The sequence below is a fragment of the Manacus candei genome, unplaced genomic scaffold, assembly GCF_025592945.1.
Source record: "Manacus candei isolate 608988 ecotype Guabito, Panama unplaced genomic scaffold, ASM2559294v1 h1tg000051l, whole genome shotgun sequence".
NCBI lineage: Eukaryota > Metazoa > Chordata > Aves > Passeriformes > Pipridae > Manacus > Manacus candei.
Window position 1 is genome coordinate 5,289,276 of NW_026138099.1, and position 25,010 is coordinate 5,314,285.

Consider the following 25,010-nt stretch of genomic DNA (forward strand, 5'->3'; position numbering starts at 1 on the left):
TATCGCTGGCCTAAGGTTAGGGCAGATCCTAGCGACGCAAAAGGCTGAGAAAACATTACTGCCCCAAGTACCTCATAATCAACAAGACAAAACAGAATGAATGGACAAAATGACACAAAGAGATGATGTCATGCAGCTGAAATAAGAATTCAATGAAAATATAGTTATTTGTTCCTTACTGTCCCTCCAAAAATGACTTTTAAAATACTTTTGGTAATAATGTTTAAACTGATCTCACAGCATGATTCAAAACTCTTCTTTAGTAATTTAATTTTTTAATATATATTATTTAATATATATTTATATATGTTATTTAAGCTACCTCAGCTAGCTCCTTCACTTGAAAAAACACATCATCTAGGCATAAACTTTTTTTTTATCAGAAAAAGGACAAGAGTGTACACAAGAAATAAAGACAGACCACTGCAATAGACTTGTCTGGCCAAGGGTTATAACATGTACCATTCTGATCCATGGGAATGAGTCAGCCTCAGGAGGCTGACTTAATTCTTATGATCCCCAGAGATCACATGTGATTTTAGAGACTCCAGTAGATGCCTTCTAAGTAGAGTGTAAAGATGTACAGGACGTATAGACCAGTCTTACCTTCCTCTGCCAAGCTCAGTATTCAGTAGTGACCAAGAGTTCTATTACCAAATATTAAAGTGCTAATATCATAATTTTACCAATGTCACACAGGTCACATCTATAATGTGGTAAGCTGGTTTTATTTACCTATCTGCAGTTACAGTTTCTGAGGTAGTTCTAAAATTTATGAACATACATATTCAAACTATGTGTCTCAGCTCTTTACTTGTGCATATCTGGAGGAATTAAGATAGGATTTTATTATCTTTTCATTTAATAATAAAGAAACAAGCTGTTGAATGTGTTAAATCCCCCCAAAAATCAAAAAGATAATACATACTGTAAAGCTAGGTATCAGACTGACATATATGACTTAAAATAAACAGTCCTATGTTGATTGGCACTGAGAATAGTGTTCACAACTTCACAGAGGTAAGTGGAAGATGAAAGCATGCATCGTGTGGAAGAAATGTCTCACCTGATGACCTGTAAGAATTTCATTACACATAAAAATTGAAAAATTGCAGTATGTATGTAAAAAAATAATGTGATATTGTAGTTGCATCTACAACGTGATTTTCCACATCAATTAATACAGGCAAACCTGAACACACATGAGCATAACTAAGGATTCAACAGGTAAGATCTGAAAAATTAATTGAAGTAATTTAAAATATTACCAGCCTCTTCGACTCTAGTGGCAAAAGCTAACTCCAGTTTGCAGCCCAACATCCCAGCCCAACCTTGCCTTCTCCATGGCTCTGAGCTATGGATGACAGACTGCGAACTAGAAAACGTGAATTCAGTAACATTCCAAACCCAACTATCACAAGAACATCTGCAGAAGTGTAGACAAATTTGCACAGTATTGTTTTTCAACTACTAAAGCTAAACCACAGCTTTTCTGTCAAAACCCTGGAGTCATAAAATATAAAAGGGGCATGACGATTTTAGTATTTGCACACAAAATGTAGGTTCCTGGCACTTAGAACTGCAGACCCCAAAAACCCAGTTAAAATGGTATAAGGATAATAAGGTACAATGACAGAAATTAGTAACTGTGTTGCATAAAATTTGATAATCAGGCAAGATTTGAATTTGTATAACTATGCTGGCTTAAGTTGTGTTATTCCTCCTTGCCCCTATGAGAACAGAGGAGTGAAAGTCTCCCTTGGCTGGCTTCCCATTTCTCCAAAATACCTTTGCTACCAATCTCATCCCACACACTCTATCAAAACATCATTCCTTCTGGATTCAAAACGATTGAAAACAAAGGTTTCTTTATAATCATTTATTTCTGAGTACAAAATGGAGAATGTCCTTTTGACTGCATTTTCTTAACCATCTCCAGGTGCAGGAAACCACAGGGAAGAATACTGAAAATATTTCAACCTATATTTTATATTTATAAGAAAACGAAATTGAATACACTGTGCTATGTTCTAAAAAATAGTTCAATTTATTTACAAATGCATAGAGAAAAGTGACTTTAGTCATGAACAGTTTTTAATTTTAGATTGTCTTCAAAACAAAGCATATTTAAACAAAGATACAGCAATGGACTTACTCTGGCCAATTACAATGTATTTTATATTTCAGTTGAAAAGTATACAATATATACTTAAGAGTATACATACTCATTTTAAAATTCACTTTGTGAATAAAAGTTAAGGGGGTTTGTATTACTGGTCAGGTTTTTCTCTTTTTCTTTTCTAATCCTCTTTTGATAACTGTTTAGCCATCACACTTTATTTTATGCCTGAAATCTTGTCTTAAAAATATGTTTCTTCTCATAGTGTTCTTTGTCATCATGGCTGGGCTTCGCGAATGAAGATTTAGGAAGGCTCTACCCACGTTTGTTACAAGCACGCTGGTGGCTTATGAGGCCAATACGAGATAGACAAGTCCGGTTGCAAGTGTTCTTTGTAATACCTTTAGATACAACAAAGTCCATCTTACTGCTAGATATCTCATTTACAGAGCATACAGCGGGTACTGTAAGTATATATGAGGGACATATGGTCATATATAATTTTACAGCTTTAGAGTTATCTAATCTCTCCTGTACGCTAAGCTTTAAGACTGTTAAAAACTTAAATTGTAGACCCAAATGTTTTCAGACTAATGCTGGTTTTTAAGTTTCAGTAAATACTCCATAGTTTTCATTGTACTGTTGCTAAATTTTCAACACAATTACCATGTTTTGTGACCTGTAACAGGGAAAAAAATAATAGTTTTCATTATAGCAGAGAATGAGTTGAAATACGTATAATCAGCATGGGATGACGGGCAGAATATTTCTGTCAAAATATACTGGTTTCTCAAATTCAGCACAGTTGTACCGGACATAGCAAAAAAAGATATTTAGGGCAGACCAAGAAATACTGAGGTGAAGCAACACTCCAAAGGTCACATAGCAGGTCAGTGACCAAGATGTGAAGAGCACTGTGATTTCCTGACACTCAGTTCAGTGTCTTAATTTATGCAATCTTTCTGCAGAAACACACAAAAAACTATAAGAACTATAAATCAGATGCTCTGTGTAAGACTGCTGCACTGCTGAAACGAATGTGTCTGAAACCTAATTTAAGAGCTCAGCTCTGGCATTAAACTCTTAAAAAATGGTTAAAAGACAAAACTTATCAACTGTGCTTTCTAAAAATACTGTAATTTTATGATTCTGTCCTCCTAGAGCTCTTCTCTGTAGCTCTCTTGGTATTTACCTTGCAGAATCTCCTTAAGTCCCAACTTTCTGAATTACTGTGGAGACTCTGTATATGAGTACTTTCTGTTCACCCTCCTTCAGCTCACTTTCTTAGCAATCGAGTCAACATACATTACACAATTATATCTACATGAACACTGAAGTACATAATTACTGGAGACCTTTCTCCTTCTTTCCAAGTTTTGCTGCTTTTCCTGTTATTTTGCCAAAAGGTTATCTAACCACTTCAAGCCCAGAGCCTTTAGCATGTACTCATATGTCCATTCCTCAAGTATGCCAGTTACCCCTTTTTCCAGCCAACATTGTTTTCTGTCTTTTAGACACCAAACTAGCTACTACCTCTAAAACCCGCATCTTTCTATGTCCAACAGAGAGCTGAGTCAGAGCTTTAAAAAGAAGTCTCTCCAATCCATTTAAAGGAATCCCAGGTGGATCTAGACCCTTTCAAGAAGTGCAGTGCAGAGTCTCCAGGTAGCTCCCAGATGATCCTGCTTGTCTCATTCTCTGTTAAACTTAGGTGGGTTTTTTCCTTGAGGCTGAAAAGGAATTTTTTTTGCAAGTTGGTTAAAACCGTTTCCTATTCAGCTCAAGTTTGTTGGGTCTGTTCACACACTATCTACCATTACAGAGTTATGGTCTGTGAGAATGGTGCTCATGCACTGTAAGAAAAATGAAAATAGTACTAACATCAACAAAATCACCTATGCAAGTCAGACATGCATAAACTTTCCATGAGACATACATACACAACTACAAAAACCTGACATATCTTAAAATTTCATTACATAGATTGAATAATTTAAATCAACATCACTAAATCCTTGAGAGAGTTATATAAAAGTAGGGTATAGAAACATTCAATATATTTTAAGCTACATCTGTTATGGTCTTTACCTATCATAGTCAAAAACCAAAGTGAAGTCCTATCCTTCTAAGTCTAAGGAGCAAAGAAAAAATAGAGTAAGAAAAAGCTTTTCAAAATCTTTCTCTTTATTCTTCCTTTTTATTTATCAAGATTTTATCCACTAAGACATCTACATTATATTTTGTTCCTGGCACCCTGTATGCATCACTAACCATATGCCTTCTGTAAACTGTAAGAATTCATTCACTTCATTCATTAAAATTCACAAGGCCTATTATTCTGTTTACAGTCTAATAGATATTCACTGTCACTATTCAGGCCTCTGATTCAATTTGCCTAAATCCCAGATGCAGAGTAATCCTGATGGAGATTAGCTTAATTTATCACCAATTTCTTCTCAGAACCAAGAAAGGTTGGTATTTCATAATAAAAGCTGTGTTTCTCCTTTTTTCCTGAAGTAGCACACATAGTGAAAGAAGAAGCAATAAATGCCTGATTTTTTTTAATGGTGATATTTTCTCAGTTACAGAGATTTTGCTTTGCATATAGAACACCACCTTTTAAGGTGTGTATTCTGCAAATAAGACTACTGATTCTCATCATATTGGAACACATCCCTGAAACCAAGTATTATCTTGATTCTGACTGAACACAGATGGGTAGACTTATCTTCTACTCTACACAATACAAAATAATTACTCTGGGTATACTTTTCTGGGTAAAGTGTTGACAGTTTGGAGTGTAATAAATGAAATATACTTATCTTTTGCTTTCAAGTGTTCCCAGTGGGGAAAATTTTCTAGCAACTTGAAGTCATATTAAAGGTGTCCACTTCCAAATCAAAACTGACAGTGCTGATTTATATGATACTATCTGCTGTTGTTTGTAAAATGTCCCTGTGACTCACTAAAGAAACCTTTGTTTGGTCAAACAACACTGCCAATTACTAAATTTTACAACTACCTATGATGCAGTTGTTTTTTTTTTTTCAGATAAAGAAACAAATGGTTATTGTGCATCTGATCTGGGTAGCCATATAAAAAAATATGTTCTGCATATCCTGGGCCTGCAAGGAACTGGAGCAGTAGTACTGTCACGGTTTGAGAATACATTCAGCAACAGAAATGCTCTATGAAGAATATTTCTTACTGGCTCACCATAACTGGAGAATTTTGAGAGTCCCCTGCAAGGATTTCCATCTATCCAAAGAACTGACTCTCTGGCTGGCAGTACAGGCACTAGCAGTGCACTTGTGTTGCTCTCGTGTTATAAAGGAGCTGACAAAACCCAACAGAATATTTCCCAAATATTCATGCCTCCCAACCCAACTACCAATTATGTCTAATTTTTTAATTTTCTTTTTTTTTTAAATAAAGAGAAAATAGGACATCATCTGCATATGGCCATTCTGAGAAGAACATGTTTCCTAGCAATGCTCTAGCTTCACCAACACAGAACTGCTCAAGAGAAATAGACAATGATGGTAAATAACAGGAATTTGCCAAATAAAGGAAAATTTTAATGTGAAAGTGGCCAGTCATGAATTACTTATTCTTTGCAACAGGAAGAAATTTCATGTAACATTTTCAATTAGCACTGACAGTAAGGGCAGTACCAGCATCTCTAGCCTGTAAGCCTGTCCCTGTTCTGACTCTCTGTGGTACACAAAAGCTGGTGTTCTGGGTTTTCAAAAGGTTAACTGAATTTTCATGAATTAGCTCACAACTGACCCATATAACACCTATGATGACATTTCCTAAATGGAGTAGGGAGGAAGCTTCCTAAGGCAGAAATGAGCAATGAGGCTCATTCAGGGGTGGAACTTTTTAACAGAAGTGTTAACTTACCTATTACCTACAGCCCAAGATAACAGTGAGAAACAGTTGTGCCAAAACAGATGCCAGTATTCAAGATAAACTGCAGGAAGGTGAGACTGACATATATTGGGATATAAGGTAAACTGACTGAATGGCAAATAACTGTCAGAACATTACTTGGCCAAGCAGAGGTGAAGTAAGTCCTCTGACACATGTGGCTGCCCACAGCTGTATGTCAAACAACAGAGAGAGGGGGAAATGCACCTAGCTTAAGCCCTGCTCTCAGTAGCCAAAATGAGGGCATATGTCTTAAGAGGGTGAGGGCTAGATCCCCACGTAGATCCATTAAGCTTGCCAAGTAAACTGCCATGGGTCTTGATTTTGGCAGTCAATTTCTATTAGATGGTTGTACTGGAGACCTATCAAGAACAATGCCAGAACATACCAGATGTGCACTGTGCTGCAGTTAGTATCCTCTGTAGAAAGCACACAAGTCCCAAATGACAGAGGCACTATCTAAGTGAGAAATGCACTTAGATAATTTCGAAGCATTCAGCTGCCATCACCTATTTATTACAGCCAGAGCTGAATATAGATGCCTAATCAAAACATCTTCCTCAAGGTCAGAAAAGTTCTGATATTCTCATTCTCAGGTGGCGTCATCACTGCAGATTAACCTTTCAAAACAAGTTTTGCTCATGTACAAGCTGAATGGGACAGACAACACTATTGAGTCTTGAGCTTACAAGGTCTCTAACAGCAACATACAGTCAAAGTCTAGCTAAGCAAAAAAACCTAAACTACAGTAATGCAGGAAAATAGAATTCATGCAGAATTTTGGACAGTTTCATAGCAAACTAACATGCTGTACCAAATTTTCAATAGACATCCAGTGAAGCATTCTAATAGTAGTTTTTTAACTTTATCCAATGGTTGTTTTCTGCATGAGTTCTCAGAGGTACTGCAAACACAACAAAGAACATTTTGCTCCAGTTGCTGTGCTGTACATAACTGGCAAGATCCACCTGATAGTGGTCTGATAGTGCAACACATGTTATAGAAAATCCTGAACAATGATAGACCGTAGAAATTGAGTGAATGGCTCAAAGAGAATTTATGGTGCTGATGGAATGTAGATGGGATAAAAATGTGCAGCTTAAAAAAGGCATCTGAAGTATTGTCAGAACCACCTGGTCTCTTGTACAGGTAGCTTGCATTCTTCTGTAATTAAAATGTTTCATTGAGCCTAGTTAACATTATACTTACAGCCTTACTTTCATTATTATTTTGCAGTCTTCATAAATGCCATGGACAAATTTTATCAGGATTTGAATTTTGTGATAATACTTAGTAATCAAGATTAGCTCTGATCTTTACAAAACTCTAAAGACACCTATACTTTTCAGATCAACTGCATGGGCTATTTTCAGTCCATTTAACATATTATTGCTATTGCATAGTATACATTTTTTATCTGAACATCTTAATAGTAGGTCAGACATCTTAAAAAACAGTATACTAAAATTAATAGTAACCTTTATCAACTGCCTTTTACCACCTTCCAGAAAATAAATCAGATTTATTCAATGAAATTTAGTTTCCATAAAAGTGTTCTAAGAAGTATAACTATAATCTTATGCTTTAATATTTTAATAATTGAATTTCATATCAGATTTTCAGTATTTTACCCAGAAATGAGGTTAGGCTAATGAACCTAAAATACTGCCTTTTCTGAATATTGACTCAATAGTATCCTTCTTTTAGATTCAAGGCAGTGTTGTAACATATATACCCTAACTTTGAATATTTATTCAAAAGGAGGACCAGCAAGAGAATTAACCAGCAAACTTGTTAGCTATAAAAATTCTCAATTTAAGAATACTATTTTTTTTAACAAAATGTTTAAAATCTTCCCTTGGTTAATAAAAGACTGGGGATATTGTAATATCTTCATATAACATTAGCCTACTTCATTCCAGACACAGAAAAGAAATATTCATGCAAGACCTCTATCTTGATACAGTTACAGATTTTTAAAATCTAATATAGATTGTATGCACCCTGTAATAGCTACCTTATTAATAGTACATTTTTAAATACTGCCCGTTTATTATTGTTCTTGTCTTGCTACCCACACATATTTTCTTGATTTCTTTAGTCTCTTCTCCATCCTTTATAGTCTATTATTGCTCATATTTTCAGGTTATTATCTATAATTCATTTCCAATTCCTTTATATTGCCTTTTTATTTCTAAATATTTTGTTAACTTTCCTATTAAGCTGAAATAGATATTTATAAGGAGCTACTCTCTAATTATGGAACTGTGGTTTTTTGGTTACTTAATAAACTGTAACACTCCAAAATTTCTATTCATATTTCCTACTAGCCTATATCTTCCTCATACAGCTTTGGAGAAATGAACTGCTCTGAATCGACCTATTTTAGATGCCCTGTTAGTTCCCACTGAAAGCAATTCAGGACATAACGTCTGATCCCTATACCATGCTCCCACAAAAATAAGTCCAATAGTTACTTACAACGTACTGGATACAGCAACTTTTGTTTGCAATTAATTCTTCCATGATTTTTGGAAACTATTAAATAGATGCTACAATTTAGCTATTTTATTTCATTGCATAAGTGTCCTAAATTGGAGTGCCCACAGCAATGCAACTTTTTACTGTATATTGCAAATATGGGCTCAATTAGTAACTCATCATAATGTGATTCAGTTATGTACACTGTACTTGTACCAGAAACCACTCCCCCAGGTTTTTTTACTTAGTATCTTGACCCAGATGGATTCAAGATCCTGTGGTTCTGTGTTATAAATAACTCTAAAAGCCAGTAACGCTGTCTGGTATAAATAGAAAGAGTCACACTCTCTTCTCTGAAGTTCCTCTGTTGTCTTATTAATAGCTGTAACCATTAATTAGTAACTGAAATAATTTAATTATTTTATGTTAAAAAAAGAACTATGTAATGTCACAACAGACATGGAATAAGTAGAAAAAGCAACTGCATTCAATTTATGAATGAGAAGAGTACAACTGCACTCTGAAAACAAGTAAGGCTTATGAAGTGATCAGAATAGAAGACAAATATGTTAACCTGTTTAAGTAAGATGAAGGTTAAACTTATCTCTATACAGAAAATATTACTCAAGTTACCGGAACTGGAGAATCAAGGTCAGGGGAAAACTGACAGCTACCTGGAAGAAGAGAGTAGAAATGATACAGACCAGACTTCAAAGGAAGAGCTGGTGCAAGAAGAAGTACTGCTACTTATCACAGTAAGTATTATCACAATACCTGGATCTTGCCACGCAGGTTATAACATCAGATACACAAGAGGTATTTTAACAGGATTTACTTGATATACTGTGCAATTCCACTGAATCGCCAAGGATTTTCAACAATATTTTTTTACAGTGGTACACCATGACTAGAATCTGATTTTAGCACCTAACTAAACAAATTAGTCTACTTCGGAACTCCTTATTCATCAACATTTGACTTATAGACAGCATCTTAATTTTCAAAAAAATCTTTCTGCAGAGGAACGGTACTCAGCAAAAATCTTACTTGAAATATGCATGCATATTCTTTTTATCTGGGCAAGGAACTAGGTATTTAGTTTTATTAGCTAAATACTATTATTATTATTATTATTATTATTATTATTATTATTATTATTATTATTATTATTATTATTATTATTATTTAGAGAGAAATTACATATTAACATTCTTTTCACATGCAGTACAATTGTGTAAGTGCTAATGAATATTCATGGCAACTAACACTGAAGCTGTCATCTTATTCAACAATGAATGAAGTTATCATAATACTTGCTAATGGGTGATTTTGCTCATTACAGTTACTTTTGAGAACAGAATACCTTTCACTTCCCCTTTTTTTAATGTTCTACGAACTTGAGAAAACAGGCAAACATAAAAGGTCTGAGAACTGCCATGTAGAGTGACTTCTTATCAGATGACAACAGAAAGAAGATATAATGCACAAGTATTTAAGTTACTAAATTTCAATCACCAGTTGAAAGTTATTCGTGAAGAGATAACTATATATGCCTTCTTTTTATATGTAGTGCATCAAAATACCATTGTTCTTTACTTTGGATGCTACCACACTTGCCCAAACATATCTGAAAGATGCTCACCTCTACAGAGATCCAAGAAAAGTAGAAGAGTGGATCTATTTCATGGTTTAATAAGTTATAGTCTTGTTTGAAAGTAGGTATATAGTAGATATATGCTAAATTAATAAAATCATAGAATCATAAAATATCCTGAGTTGGCATTGATCAACAATGATCTTCCAGTCCAACTCCTGGCCCTGCACAGGGCCAGTCCCAAGAATCACAGCATGTGCCTCAGAGTTTTGTCCAAACACTTCTTGAACTCTGTCAGGCTTGGTGCGGTGACCACTTCCCTGGGGAGCCTGTTCCAGTGTCCAACCACCCTCTGGGTGAAGAACCTTTTTCCTTATATCTAACCTAAACCTCACCTGACACAACTTCAGGCCATTCCCTCAGATGCTATGTATTCAAGACAGATATATACTGAATAGGCTTTATATTTCTTAATTATGTGGTGAATATTTCAGAAAAATAAATAATATTTACATTTCAAATATTAAATTATAAAACACATATTAGTGTATTCAGTGAAACTTTTCACTGATTTATTATGACAAAGTGATCTGTCTGACACCACCAAGACAGTATTGTTGCATGATGCACTATAGCAGTTTGTTAAGTATTTAGCCGAAATAAGGAAATAATATTCTATATACTGTTACTAAAACTGCTTTCAATTTTGCAATATAGAGGCTTCCTTATTCAATATTTCTAAAATAAAAAGTATGTGCATATGGAAAATGATGTACTTCAGACTGATCAACAGATATGAATTATTATATTAAATGTGTCGGGAATTTTTCTGCTGCAGAGTAGTCTGATATAAAACTAAGCACTTTTTCTTGGGAACAAGTATATGGCAGCCATATATATAAAGATAAAAATTATTGAAGTCTTTGTAAATCTGGGAGAGAGACTTTGATTCTTTCTCCGTATTTAGACCAGTTCAGACCTGACACCAGACCACTGCAGGAACTACAAAGATTGTTCCCGAACACGGAATGCACCAAAGATTAGCTCTTGTTTAATCTTTTACATTTTTCTTTCAATCAAAATTACCTTAATTTAGGTGAACACTCAAAGAAAATCAAAATTCAAACCTTTACAAATGTCTTGAATTCTTCTACTTTGTCACTTGTGAGCAGCAACTTCTTCTGTACTGTTTCCAAAGCCTCTGCACTCTGTTTAGCCAAGCTGTGTAGTTGATCAGATGTAGCAGTCTCAAGTTCAGTCATAGCACATTCAGTCTCAATGATTTTGCTCTCTAGTTTGGTAAGCTTGAGATCCTGAAATACATCCGCAGAGACACAACAATGCTATGATAAAAGCTGATAAGGAGTTATGGTAGATCACAAATGTATGAACAAACCAACCTCCCACATCATGATTAACATCACAGAATATTCCACTTGCAACACATAAAATGTAATTTAATGGCAAAAAGTAATCTCATTTTCAGTCATTATGTCCATGTTTCAGTATCTAAATTTTAGAGATGTGACTGAATCAGAAGAGAGAAAAAGGTTACTATTATTCTGCTCTTTTCTCCCTTTCTGTATTTAAAAAGTCTAAGCTGATGACGTTGCAACTTTTCATTTGAAAGAAAGGTATGAAAAAGTTCCACAGTGCAGCCATCACAACTCTATTTATACCTTTTTCTCCAACTCATCTTTAGCCTTGTGATACATCTGCTCATACTGAGACTTCTCTTTCGTAGCTACATTAAGTCTTTGTTTCAGTGAGTCAATGGAAGTTTTTTTGCCTGAACAGTCTTCAGCCAGTGCCTTTACCTGAAATAATGAAAGGCCAAGAGCATTGAATCAAGATGTATAACTAAAAAATTAAAATAAAATCGAAACTAAGCCTACCTATATTACATTAACATACTTTCGCTATATAATTTTATTGAAATACTTTTTTCAGAAATTTTACAGTATTTATTAAATCTCTACTGCTGATCCAGTAGAGACCAGTTCGCACACAACCTTTTAACATGAGTTTTGACTTGTATTAAGTCAAAACTTATTGTTTGTTTATATATATTCTATATATATCTGCAGAACTGTTTGTTTATATATATTTTAGAGTTACAGTACTTGCAAAAGGGAGCCATCCACAACTGCTACTCATTTCTTCTGTTAGAGGTAAAAACACAATTCAACCAAGAAAACAACTGTCTACATGTTAATAGTCTGTAGAGCTTCCTAGATAATTATTATCTAATGCAAACACTGATTTGGGGTAAAAAGAAAAAGGCCAGTGCTCCTGATAGTATTAATAGATCATTCATCACTCCTGATAGTATTAATCACAAAGTTTTCCTGACAATATCGAGTAACAGGGAATTTCTTTGATCTTTTGCTGAAGATAACGTAAAATTTATCAAGCTGATTTTCCACCTGGAATAATCAAAATAATGCATGGGATTTGACTCTCTGGAAATGCAGTGCTTAAAATACTCAAAGGAGAGCATTAAAGCGCATCATTCCATTCCAAATCTTTTACCTAAACCCAAAACCACGTATTTCTCTCATGTCATACTTTAGCTTCCTTGCTTACTTATGCTCTCACTTTCTGGCTGTGGTTTTCCTAATAACACCTTATCTTTGGCATGTAAGGTAAGATAGTAGCTCTCTTTAGAGCTGTAAGTGCTATATGACTGCAAGTAGAGATAATGTTTGTGATATTCAGCAAGCACACCCATTCTAGGCAAACACAAGCAAATTAGTAAATTGTTTATTTCTGTTTTGGGATTGCAAGAGATATAACCTCACAGACAAACAAACATCATAATCTTTTTCTGGCATTAAAGACCGAAGTCCAATATATCAGCTGGATAATATAGAAATATGCCAAAGCATATACAAGTTCTCCTATCTTCAATGAAATCATCCTAAAATTGTGCAGGATAAAATAATTTACTATAGAAGTCAAGCATTACCTACACAGATACAATTACATTAAGCTAAGAACTGTGAATCATTCATAACACTTCAGTAGAAAACAGATTAACATATTAAAGCATTTAACTACTATAGCCAGGAGAGATGCATGAACTTCATTAGCATACGTCATGTAAAATCACCCTTGTTTCAGGTCTCCTATATTTTATAAACTTACAGTGCATAAAACTAAATCCCACTACTTACAGCATATTCTTGCAACTGTGTGTTCTGAATACTTTAATATTTAATTACACCCTAATGAAGATACATTAAATTATTCTGGATTCATTCAAGCTATCACCATATACTGATTTCATACAAATCATAGTGGAGGGAATTACACACTTAAATGAACTATATCTTGTTTGCTTAAAGCAATTTATTGATTTAATACGTATAGTGTGTTGAAATAACTTGCATAAATCCACTAGCTTCTGTTTTTCCTAAAACTAGGAATTGCAAGAAAGAAATACCTTTCTCTCAAGACTTTCCAATGTTTCATTTGAGGTTTTCTCATTTTCTTTACTTGCTTTCAGATGAGACTTTAGGTCTTCTATCAAATGTCTTTTCATAGTAAAGTCCCTCTCCAATCGAGAAATTCTACAAGGGAAGAAGTCAGACTCATGACACTCAGAAAATTTTCTTAATATGCAACTAATGCAATAGACAAACTATTATTCCTGTAGCTTTAAAATACTGTTTCAAACAATTGCTGATGCAATTCTTGCAATTTCCCCCATTCTCAACTACTAAACCCAGTTTCAAACTCTTATTAAACAGACCTATTTCTAAATATGCAATATATTTGTGATTTGCTTTTTGCTTGCTGAACTGAAATCACAGTAATTCTTAAACTATTATCAAAAAAGACAAAAGAAACCTGCTGAGCATGCAAAACTTAATAATTAAATTCCTTTGATGTCTCAAGCAATCATTCAGACACTATTTTGTATAAAATTATTTTCAAAAGAAAGTGAAATGGGGAACTCTCCTTTCATCCAACTAATATACAGAAATAGATGAAAAATCTCTATCCCTATATGTCAGATGAGATAAAATGCAAAACCTAGAAATAACATCAGCATTTGTCAGAAAATTCTCTGATAAATAAAAAAGAAAGCCTCACGTACCACAAACTAATCTGTTCAATGAGAATGCCTTATACAGTACTTCCATGATCATGATACAAATTAATATTGTAAATATAAATATAATCAATACCTGAATATGTTCAGACATCTGGATTTTTTTCTAATGAAAGCAAAAGGATTGACGGCAATATGTTCAGGAATACAACATAGTTAATACAATGTCAATACCATATTAAAAAAACACCCAGGAAAACAGTGCACCTAAAATTTTCTTCAATCTGTTTCACTCTAATACTAATAATGTTATTTTGGTGACTATATATTACAGCTTACGAAAAAACAGTATCTGTCTTTTCAAGAAACCATGACATCCAATAAGTATTTTGAATTTAAAATCTTATGGTGGAAAAATTCATTTTCATTTTGAAACAGAAAATAAACAATGTACACAATATAACCACTTTAAGCACTATCTATTTTTCACATGAACTAATTTCAGAGAAGTAAACCGCATTCTTTCTACAATTAAAAAAATTAGAATTGTTAGAGGAGTTAAATTCTGGACAGACAAAAAATTCACAGATACATAAATAGCTTTTTTATACTTTTTATAGTAATATCATTGAATAACAGATTTATATCAGTTAAGGTAGGTAGAATAAAAATCTCAGTTGCATACTTGACAATTAGTGATTTTAAAAATGAGTAGTAAACCTTAATAATTTCAAACAGAAACAAATACAACTGTCTTTTTGAACTTTTTTAATGAAGATAAGAGTAGCTATTTAATCTTATTTAAGCATCTGAACCTTGACATGTCTCTTAGCCCCTAGGCAAAGAATTACTGAATTTGAAAGACTGTGTTTAACAGTGCTGAGGAATTCATTTTGACTTACATCAAGGATAAAAAGTCTACTCTAGAGTCTGAGTTTTGATTTAAGTTATTCTTACCGCAATACAGATACTGTAGTTAGTTAGTCTCTTATCAGTTTACAGATCTAGCATGTACTGCTGCAGTTTCTAAAAAAACCCCTGTACTAGTCTGCAAGACTGCAATAAAAAGAATACAACAGTCTCTTAGAAATCTAAGAATGCTAAACATTGTAGCAATTTTACAGCTGTCACTGGGTGGCACCAAACACAATGGATAGAAAAGTGACCATACTTTGCTTGTAGTTCCCGAATCCGTTCTTCTTTTTCCTGAACTTCGTTTTTTAGGGACTTAATGGTGGTCGATTGCTTAGTGATTTCATTATTCGAATTCTGTATTGAAAAATATTAAAATATAAATAAAGTAGACTGAATATGGTCGCAGTCAACAAGAAATTTGGAAATAATGAGCCGAGTAAACTTTCATGTATTTTATGAAAGTTCTTAGAAATTAACTGGTGCAGAAGGAGCATTCTTACTTTCTAGAAACACTTAAGTAGAAGCACATTCCTTGGAAAATATGATAAAAAATGAGTACTTTTCCATTGTTCTAATCATGTATGATTAATGTATGTTCCCCAGGGCACCTGCAAGCCCAGTGCACCTATAACGACTGTATTTTCTCTTGGATGACATAGATGAAAAGGTAACAGAAAAGAAAACTGGATCTTTATTTGAACTACCTCTTTGAATGGTATAGTTCTACAGCACAAGGGGCCTACATCTACATAGCAAGAATGTCCAATAATTCCTTTCCTGTGCTTTTACAAATACAAGACAACCTACAAGAGTGGTTGTTTTTTTGTCACTTGAAATTCAAAGCACAAGACAGAGACATTTCCATTTGCCTGTACTAACACAAATTCTACATTTCAGTAACAAGCAGGTATGATCCTAATATTCAGGCATATGTAATTCCAGTGAAGGAGAACTATACAGTTGTTGGCCATTCCTCATTGCATACAGTAATAAGAAAAAAAGTGCCTCAATTGCTCCATGCAAACACACGTCATCTACCCAAGATTTAAATACAGAATAAAAGAATCAGTGTACAGATATAAAAATATGAAATTTAACTAAGTAGCCATCTTAGCAATCTGAGTATTTGCATTGAATGCCGTTGCTGAAAATGGCACATCAAACACATCGCATAGAGAGATTTCAGAACTCCAAAAAGTGTTGTCAAAAGATACATACACGTTAAGTATAAGCACAACATATATGTGTGCATCTATGCATACAGGTTCAGAAGCTGTACAACAGCTTTTTATTCACTATGTATAAACAACAAGCAAACAGATCAGATGCTGTAAACAAAGATACTTCAGGAGAATTTCTCTGCTCAGTGCAGACTGGTAATGCCTATTAACATTAATGGGAGTATTGTACATAACTCTGTGCCTCTCAAGGGGAGTACATATTCTTGTGTGCATTGTTAGATGTAAAATATTGTTCTTAATAACTTGTCTAGTCTATTTAGTATTATTATAATGTGAGGTATAACCAGATAATTGTTAAAATGATGCATGCCAGCAAAATATTCCTGAGTTTCCTGAGACGTGTTTGTGGAGGTTGAGCTTCATTACCGTAGAGCACAGCACCCTGTTACACAGTTACACACAAGATGCGAACTTGAACACTTAGGTGGGCCTCTGCACATGCTCAAAGGCAGAGACATATGACTGTGGTATTTCGCTTTCAAACTCACCACCCACACTTAAAACATTTATTTCTATTGGCAAAGATACCAGGAGCCATTACATACAACATAAACACTGCAAAGATAGCTCTGAGGAAAAAAACCTAAACAACAAAACCAGGTACTTTGATATTTTGAGCTATAAGGAAAGCTTTTGCTGCTTACACATTCAGACATTTCAGAGAATAACTTTGTATCTCCTTTTTAAGTAAGATAGATAGTCTGGAACAATAGTTTTATTCCAGACAAACAACTTTTGCCAAATTCTTCTCTAAAAAATGACTTGTAGAGCTTAAATTAGCCTTAAATAAAGTTAGGAATTTTAGATACTTGATTTAAGCAGCTCTTGAGGCCCTTACAGTCAAAACTCTCATCCGATTCAGAAAGCAGCGAATTTACTCTATTACTCAGCATTTGGGGGTCACAGACTATTTTCACCCTAAATACCATTTTGCATATATGGCATATTGTTTTATCAAAAATCATAGAATCACAGAATAGTCTGAGTTGGAAAGGACCCACAGGGATCGCCATGTCCAACTCTTAAGTGAATGTATGGGTGTAATATATTTTGAAAAAGGAATTAAAAGTCATGCTAGTATTTTGACATCAGATTTATTGATGCTTGCTAAACGTTTCCTTTCCTACAGAAACGAAAAAGCCTTGTATTTTTCAGCTATTTATTTTGCTGTTCAAATGTAGCAGACAAATAAAGTAGGCTTCTAGCATGGGTGTTACTCTCAAACTGTTAAAAAAAATAAATCCCCCTTTTTTTATTTTTCTTACTTGCATAGAACAATTGACTATTAGGTTTCTGGATAATGAAGATACTTATCTGAAAGGTACAGCCCTAATTAACAGAAATTACCACTCACCAGCAACAGAAGCAGATTAGTCAATCCTAAATGTAAAAACAATAGTCAAGAAGTCAGTGTGTATGGTTTCAAGATCTCTTTCTCATAATTAGAGCAGGTGAATTTATGTGCCTTTGCATGGCTACTCCCTGCTGGCCTCATGTCTTTATCAATGTGACCTACCTTTACTAATCCTTGAATTCAGACGTTATGCATCCAGTGTGGCATAGCCAAGATCTGTAATACCATGACTGCCATCAAGAGCTTAGAGGTCTGAGCATTACCAACATTTGTGCATTAGCACAGCTAATCCAGTATTTAGGGCCAGCGATGTTGCCCATGTAACATGGCCTTTTCTTCTACCTGATCCCTTGGCAGACGTCTTGCTACCCTGCCCTTTCTTCTAGCAGCAAGAAACTGTACTATTTTGACCTTTTCTCTTTCCTCTACTATTTAACAGAAAATGATAGGAAAAAACAACTTTAGGACGTTCTGTTGCACATATATTTCCTCCAGTGAGAAGAGGAAAAGAATTAATATGTTTGAGCCAGGCCACCTGCTGAGAAAGCTTTCAGAAAAACACAGTCCAGTATCTACACCATTCACATGTAACAGAATCACAGGAGACTGAAAAATTATATAATGAATAAATTAGTATTTTCCTACCAGATAATCTACAAAAATACAAATTTAAAACAATAACTGTTTCTTTGAAGACAAAACCAACAGTGACATATAGGTAGCATAACACTGTAACATAAGCTGCCCCATCAGCTCAAATTCTTTGCTCCCCCTTCACAGATAGCTATTGCTTTTCTCTTTGTTAAAGGAAGAAAGGAATCAACACAATACTCACTGAACTAATTCCACAGCACCTTACAAACAGATGTATTTAATTATTGTGTGAAAACCCAGCAAGATGCCCTGTCTTGCCTATTTGATCTGCAAAAATTATTTTAATTGTAACTTTTAGTTCTCCTGCTTATGAGTACATTTCTGCTTACCATCAAAGGCAGTCTAATACCTCAGTTGCTAATCACTGGCTAAGATATATAAATGATAGGCACATGTGAGTATAAGTATGTCTGCTTGACCCAGTTATGAACTACTGTTCATATAAATTATCCTCAGTGCTAGATAATATGTTCTGTCACCTTTAGTTTGTACTGCAGCTGTTTCATCTCTAAATCAATGTTCTTTGAAGGAGCTGGTGTGGCTTTACTCTTGCCAGCAGTTTGAGACAGGTGTTCTCTCAACTTTAATTTTCCTTGTAAGTCTTCCTTCTCCTGTTGCCACTTGGCCAGGTTGGAGGTCAACATCTGTTTTACAAACAGAAAAAACAATCACAGTTTCATCCTAAAAATATTTCTGCTTGATCATATGAGATACTTCTCCAGTCCAAAATTCAAGAGGAATGAAACAGTATATATTGTCTGTAATTATATTGCATAATTGTTGGTTGAATTCTCTAGTACAGGCAAAGATCAAACTGAGCAGGAAAAAGAAGTTTTTTAAAAGGCAAAATAATTCAATTTTGACCGAATGTATTTACTGGTTTTACCATGACAAGCAAAAATCATCATTAAAAAAACCTGTAACAGTGGTTACTGGTGAAACCTGTTTACCTAGAGGCTCTCTGGCATTCAGCAATTATTTCTACACAGAACATGAAGAAATACTAAGTTGTCTCAGACATCAGTGCATATTAAAAGTGGTTAAATGTCAAATCCATTTTAATGGTGACCACTGTAAGCTCACCTGAATTGCTGTGTTGACAACTGCTATAAAACATACACCCTTCTCTTGGCTTTTGTTTTGATATTTGTAGGGCTTGTAGAGGTTAAAGCAAAGTGTACCAGCTGCACTAAATATCTTCTGGTTGGCTGGTCTTTACTCGTGTGTTATTTCATCCCTTTCACATACATGCACCACAGCCAGAGAACCACATACTCCATAACCTTGACTCTAGGGCTGAAGTACTTAAGTGCTAAAAGACAAGCTGGAGCAGGACAGGATAACAGATGTTAGTTGTTTATTCCACTGGGTAGGTCTTACCACCCTATACTGCAGCCAAAATGCTTCTCATTTAGCAACATAAATGCTAAGTCCAATTAGCAGACAAGCCTTGTTAGGGATTTAGTTCAAATAAATATCATGAAAACAAACTCTCAGTCTTGTTGCACTTGATTGACAACCAACAAGATTTATTCAATCTTTGTACCAATATATTTCATGGAACCCCTTACAGAGCTAATGTTTTAAGTAATTGTTTAATTTAAATAATGTCAAATGTTGTTCTGCAAAAAGGGAACTGAAATAATCTCCATGCTAGTGGTTAGCCTTCACAAAACTGTTCAGTGGGAAGCCAACAGTGGCCCAAGAACTCTCTGCTCCTTAGAAGTAACTACAGTACTATCTTATTATTCCAAGGAAGACTATAAAACAGTAATTTAACATAAGGAACAATTGTACAAAATGAAAACCCTTCTGTTGTGAAGAATTCTGATCAGAAATCAGAGAAGATATGACAGCCTGAAATGACTAAACGTGTGTTTGATTATATGCTGGTACAAAAAAAAGAAAAGGTTGAAAGAAAGTTAAAAATAGTATTCTCTTTCCAAGTAGCTTACTATTTAACTAAAAAATTAGATCTTATACTGTTTAACGGTATTAGAAAAAAATTATTAATGTATATGTATTTATATATGCAACACTCCCTGATAACGCTGAATAACCTGATAACCTGATAACTCCCTGATAACCTGAAGATCACATATATCCAAATAAAAGAAAAATTACTTATAGTTATATTTATTCCTATTAAGAATGACAAGAGAATGCTCGTAGATTTTGCATTAGCTTAAAAAAATACCATGGGTATGAGAAACTGCATTCTGTATTTAAAGTTAAAACTCTTAACAGTATTTCTTCCGCATTCATTAAGCAAACTTATTAAAGTCACTGGGCATTTTACATATGTATCTGAGGTAAACATTGTTCTTAGTAAAGGGGTTAATCTTGCCATTCCCTTCTGTGTCTGCTGTCATTATTGAAAAAGAAATAGATAGTGTCAATGTATTTCTGAATTGACTATTCCTCAATATGATATACTATTCCCATAATTAATACATTCTCAGATTAAAAGACAAAATGAAGGCTACTTCAATAAGCACAGCCGGTAGTAGTACAGAAAGACATAGTATAGAAAAATATAAGGATTATGTTAATTTGTCAAGTATAACCAATATTTCTACATGCAGAATTTCATGATTCAGTGTCTCTATAATAAATTATTCATAAAAAGAAAAGCAAGAAGAAAAAAACATAGCTAGATCAATATCTCTGTTTAAAACTAGAAATGCCCCCATATCTGCCCAAGAGAGCTTGTGACTCTCAGAAGTTTCTTAGGCTACTGCTGCTGCAAATATGCATCAGTTCTAAAATGTCCTGATTGCACTGGCCACATTCTCAAAAATTATAGCAAATATATTGAAAAAAGATAAGGCCTTCATGGGACGAGTGCTAAAGAGGACAGCTGGTTGTAGAATTTATTTACAGATGTAGAAAAAAAGAATTTAAAATAAGAATCTACATAAATTCAGAAACAGTATCAGAATGACAGGGGTGAAATGAAAGTAACACATGTACACGGCAAACACCCTCAGCTTGCAAAAGCAGGCAAACATGCAATTGCAATCAGAGATATCAAAGAGGTTGTCTCAATACATCTGTTGACAATGTAAATATGCTACAGCACTGCTAATTCTATTCCATTACTCTTCTATTCACAATATATTGAACGGCTATGTGAAAATCCTATATCAATCTATGTGCAACATGAAAAACAGCCCCCATGCCCTAGGAAAATATTTATGCCTAAAAGATATTCCTTGCATTTACTTACTTAAGAAGCAAGTTCATTACCCTGCTGTTCCTCACCACTTGCTACATTTTAGGTCAAGCCTTTTGTTATTTTTTCTTTTTTAGACACAGTGGAAGTTTTGTGTGTGTGCTACCATGCATGCAAATCCTGAGTGACAGAGTAAAAAGAATTTACTCCAGGGGAAGAGGTCACCCGGATGAAAGGCAGAATCTTAAACACCAGCTAGACCAGATGTTGATAAAGGCAGGCTACTGCTGTTCCTCTACAATGTAGAGGCCTTTGTCTGCTGCACCTCCTCCAGAGTATTTTGGCTTAACAGATGTTTATAGGTTCAATATTTTAACATCCATCTATCTTAATCTCCTTGCTCCTGGTATACCCACGACACTCTGTTCTGCTGTTCACAAAGGAATAAGTGATGAAATCTCAGTTTCTATGTACTCAGTGTAACACTTCCACTGACTCAGCAAGGCTTTTCACCATAAATGCTCTCTCAGAAAGACAGCTATGTGGAAGGCCAAATGGATTAACATAGGAAGTTCCTGGAATGGCCTATTGCTCCTTGGCATCACAACCACCCTGTGAGGGCCTTTGAACTCAGTTTACAGCAGTCACCCTCCTGCTGCAACTGGCATGTATGAAAATAACATTTCTGTTAGTAGTGGCTGACTGCACTGCCACTGTTGTAACACAATCCCATGCATTTATATTTGCAAAATATATCATATAGAAAACATTTCTAAGCAAAATTATAAAACAGGATGTAAATCAGGTATTCTTGAAACCCTTTTTAAGCAATGACATAAACTTGCTTTACTACCAATTTTGTAATCCAAATATAGCTAATATACTCAGATGTGTAAAAATCCTATTTGCTACAAAGCTTCCCATTCTAAAATCCTGGCACAAGAAAATATTGCAAGAACTGTAAGAAAACTGAGGTTAACACACTCCTCTTCTCCAAGACCTCTTGTTACAGTAGGCAATAAAATACATTTGCTATATGCATAGATCCTATATCAGGTTCTATATTAAGATTTAACACTTTCTATGAAAGGCTTACAGAGAAGTCTGTTTTCTCACAGTTTTAGCTTGATCGTGAAAAACAACAAAATAAGAAGTACATGTTGTATACATAAAACAAGAAAGAACTTTTCAAATCATACTTGGAGGCACAGAGTTAGGTATTTATGACTTTACCCACTCTATTAAATGTTACTATAACATAACGATGAACATATTTACAATATCCAAGACAAATTTATTATGTCAACCCCATTAAATTTGGTCTTTTTTTGTTCCCTTGAATCAAAACTTTCGTCTGCCTGACGAAAAAAAAAAGCTAAAATTAATAAAGATGGTATGTAGCTGAAAATATGAAAAGATATATACCAGACTAAAAAGCTAACTGTGCTGCATACTTAATGTGATCATATGGAGAAAAGGCAAATAAGTCCAAATCCTCAATCAAAGTTCTTCTCATGCAAGTGCTGTAAGTGATTGATTACTTAGTATTCTAGACATGAAGACAAAATATCAAACAGAAGTCTTTGGTGATTTAATATCCTAACCCTAAACTGAAACAAAGACAACCCCCAAGCACGACAAACTTCTAAAATGTGGAACATGTTTGTCATCTACTCTCCTGAAATTTTAGTAAAATCTACCAAACCACTTAGTTGTAACTTTTTTTCAGCAAAACACAGTTATCAGCAGCTGACTATGTCACAAAATGTCAAATAAATGACTATGTCACAAAATGAAGGTAATATAGAGGACTTTTTGCCAGTGCTTTAGCTAGTTGTTAGACTTCAGTAGCCTTTAGAGACCATTAAGTACCCTTTGGCTAATTGGCCAATGGTAGATTAATCCTCTTTTTATTCTAGCAGCACTATTTTAACACCCTTTGCACTCAGTCAGTGTACTATCTGAATGACAAAATAATATTGTGCATGAATAATAAGCAGAAAAGTTAAATTAACATTTCATGTTTCACATGCCATACCTATGTGTCAGAGAAAAGAACTCTCTTTAAAAGCCACTGACATTCAACTTTTTTAAACAATCTGGTGTTGACATCTTACTGAAGTGAATCTTCCTAATTATTGCTAATAGCCTATCAAGGAAAAAAAAACCCTTTCCTTGAAGTGCAGTTGTCTGATATAGATGAACACAGCTCCAAAGTGCATAGTAAAGACAGGCATGACACTTGAGGTGTGCTACATTATTATGAGGTCATACTAAATATGGTTTGCAATGAACAAAGCAGCTTTTAAGGATGTATAACATAGTGAAAATGTCAATCTCTCATGAAGTGTTTAAATTAGTTCCCAGAAGAGAAATACAGACATCAGCCTGTAGATAAGAGTATTTTACTAAAGAAAAACATTTGTCCTATTGATAATGGTAACAGAATTGCAGTTCATCTGCTTTATAAAAGCAATGTTTACATTGCTGTTATCTACAGAATTGCCCTTTCACACATACAAATTATAAATTCAGCTATTATTGGGAAAACAGTTGTAATCACTAACAAAAACTCCTGTCAAAGACTCTGAGTGTCTTCTTAACCATGTGCTAGTACTGATCAATCATTTATAAATGGTTATTTACTGTACAGCACTTCATAAACAAGGGCTTTACTTGTAATTTTAATTCAGCTATTTTATAGTTAACTTACAGCTAAATTTATTCTACAACATATAAAAGCCTAGCATTGCAACATCTGGCTATGGCAATTTATGAAATAATAAAAAAAGAAAATGCATAAAATCAGTCCAGATAGATACTTTTGTCTTTCTCTTTTTATAATATATATATATACACACATATATATATATATATATATATATATATATATATATATATATATATATGATCATCATCATCACAAAGATAAAGACCAGAATACATAAATCTACTCTAGAGAAATACACAACACTCATGTATGAAGGAATTTGAGTAATATATTCGGGGCCCAATTCTCCAAGAAATCATCTGCTCCTCTAAACAACAGACAAGTCTGAGTGCAGAACCGTGCATTGTGCAACCAGTGATCTTTCAAATAAATTATGGAAAATAAGAAAAAACTTAATAATAATAATATAAGTAACAGTTTTTAAGACTATGAAAATGCTTCTGAAACATGTCATCTGTACAATGATTACACCAATTCAAAGGTAAAGGTTCTAACCTTCAGCATTCTATTTTAGCCTTCATTTTCTATCACTTTCATTTCGTGTCATGTTTCTGTACAAGTAAACATTGCTGTATCCCATGCCTAATTTCTGTATATATTAACACTAGGTTGCTTTCATACTAAAGCAGATGCAGCACTCCATCTCTCCTTGCAAATTTCAAAGGAATATAAAGACTATTAACTATTTATTTAACATTACTTATGTAACTAGTTTCATTATGATCAATTATATGATCACAACTATGTGATTTAATT

At 34.2% G+C, this 25,010-nt stretch overlaps 2 protein-coding genes across 13 annotated transcripts in view; one reads left to right on the forward strand and one right to left on the reverse strand.

Annotated features, from left to right (window-relative positions):
• LOC127477273 (uncharacterized) overlaps positions 1 to 25,010 on the forward strand; it is a 702,414-nt gene that overhangs the window by 125,348 nt on the left and 552,056 nt on the right. The gene's annotated exons all lie outside the window — the stretch shown is intronic.
• Positions 1 to 25,010, reverse strand: part of CNTLN (centlein) — a 263,978-nt gene that overhangs the window by 18,158 nt on the left and 220,810 nt on the right. For all 10 annotated transcript variants that reach the window (XM_051801353.1, XM_051801346.1, XM_051801345.1 and 7 more), the window contains 5 exons: positions 18,828 to 18,992; positions 15,356 to 15,453; positions 13,573 to 13,699; positions 11,807 to 11,944; positions 11,255 to 11,440 (listed from right to left, as the gene is read on the reverse strand). In XM_051801353.1, coding sequence (XP_051657313.1) covers positions 11,255 to 11,440; positions 11,807 to 11,944; positions 13,573 to 13,699; positions 15,356 to 15,453; positions 18,828 to 18,992 — 714 coding nt within the window. The remainder of the gene's footprint in view (positions 1 to 11,254; positions 11,441 to 11,806; positions 11,945 to 13,572; positions 13,700 to 15,355; positions 15,454 to 18,827; positions 18,993 to 25,010) is intronic.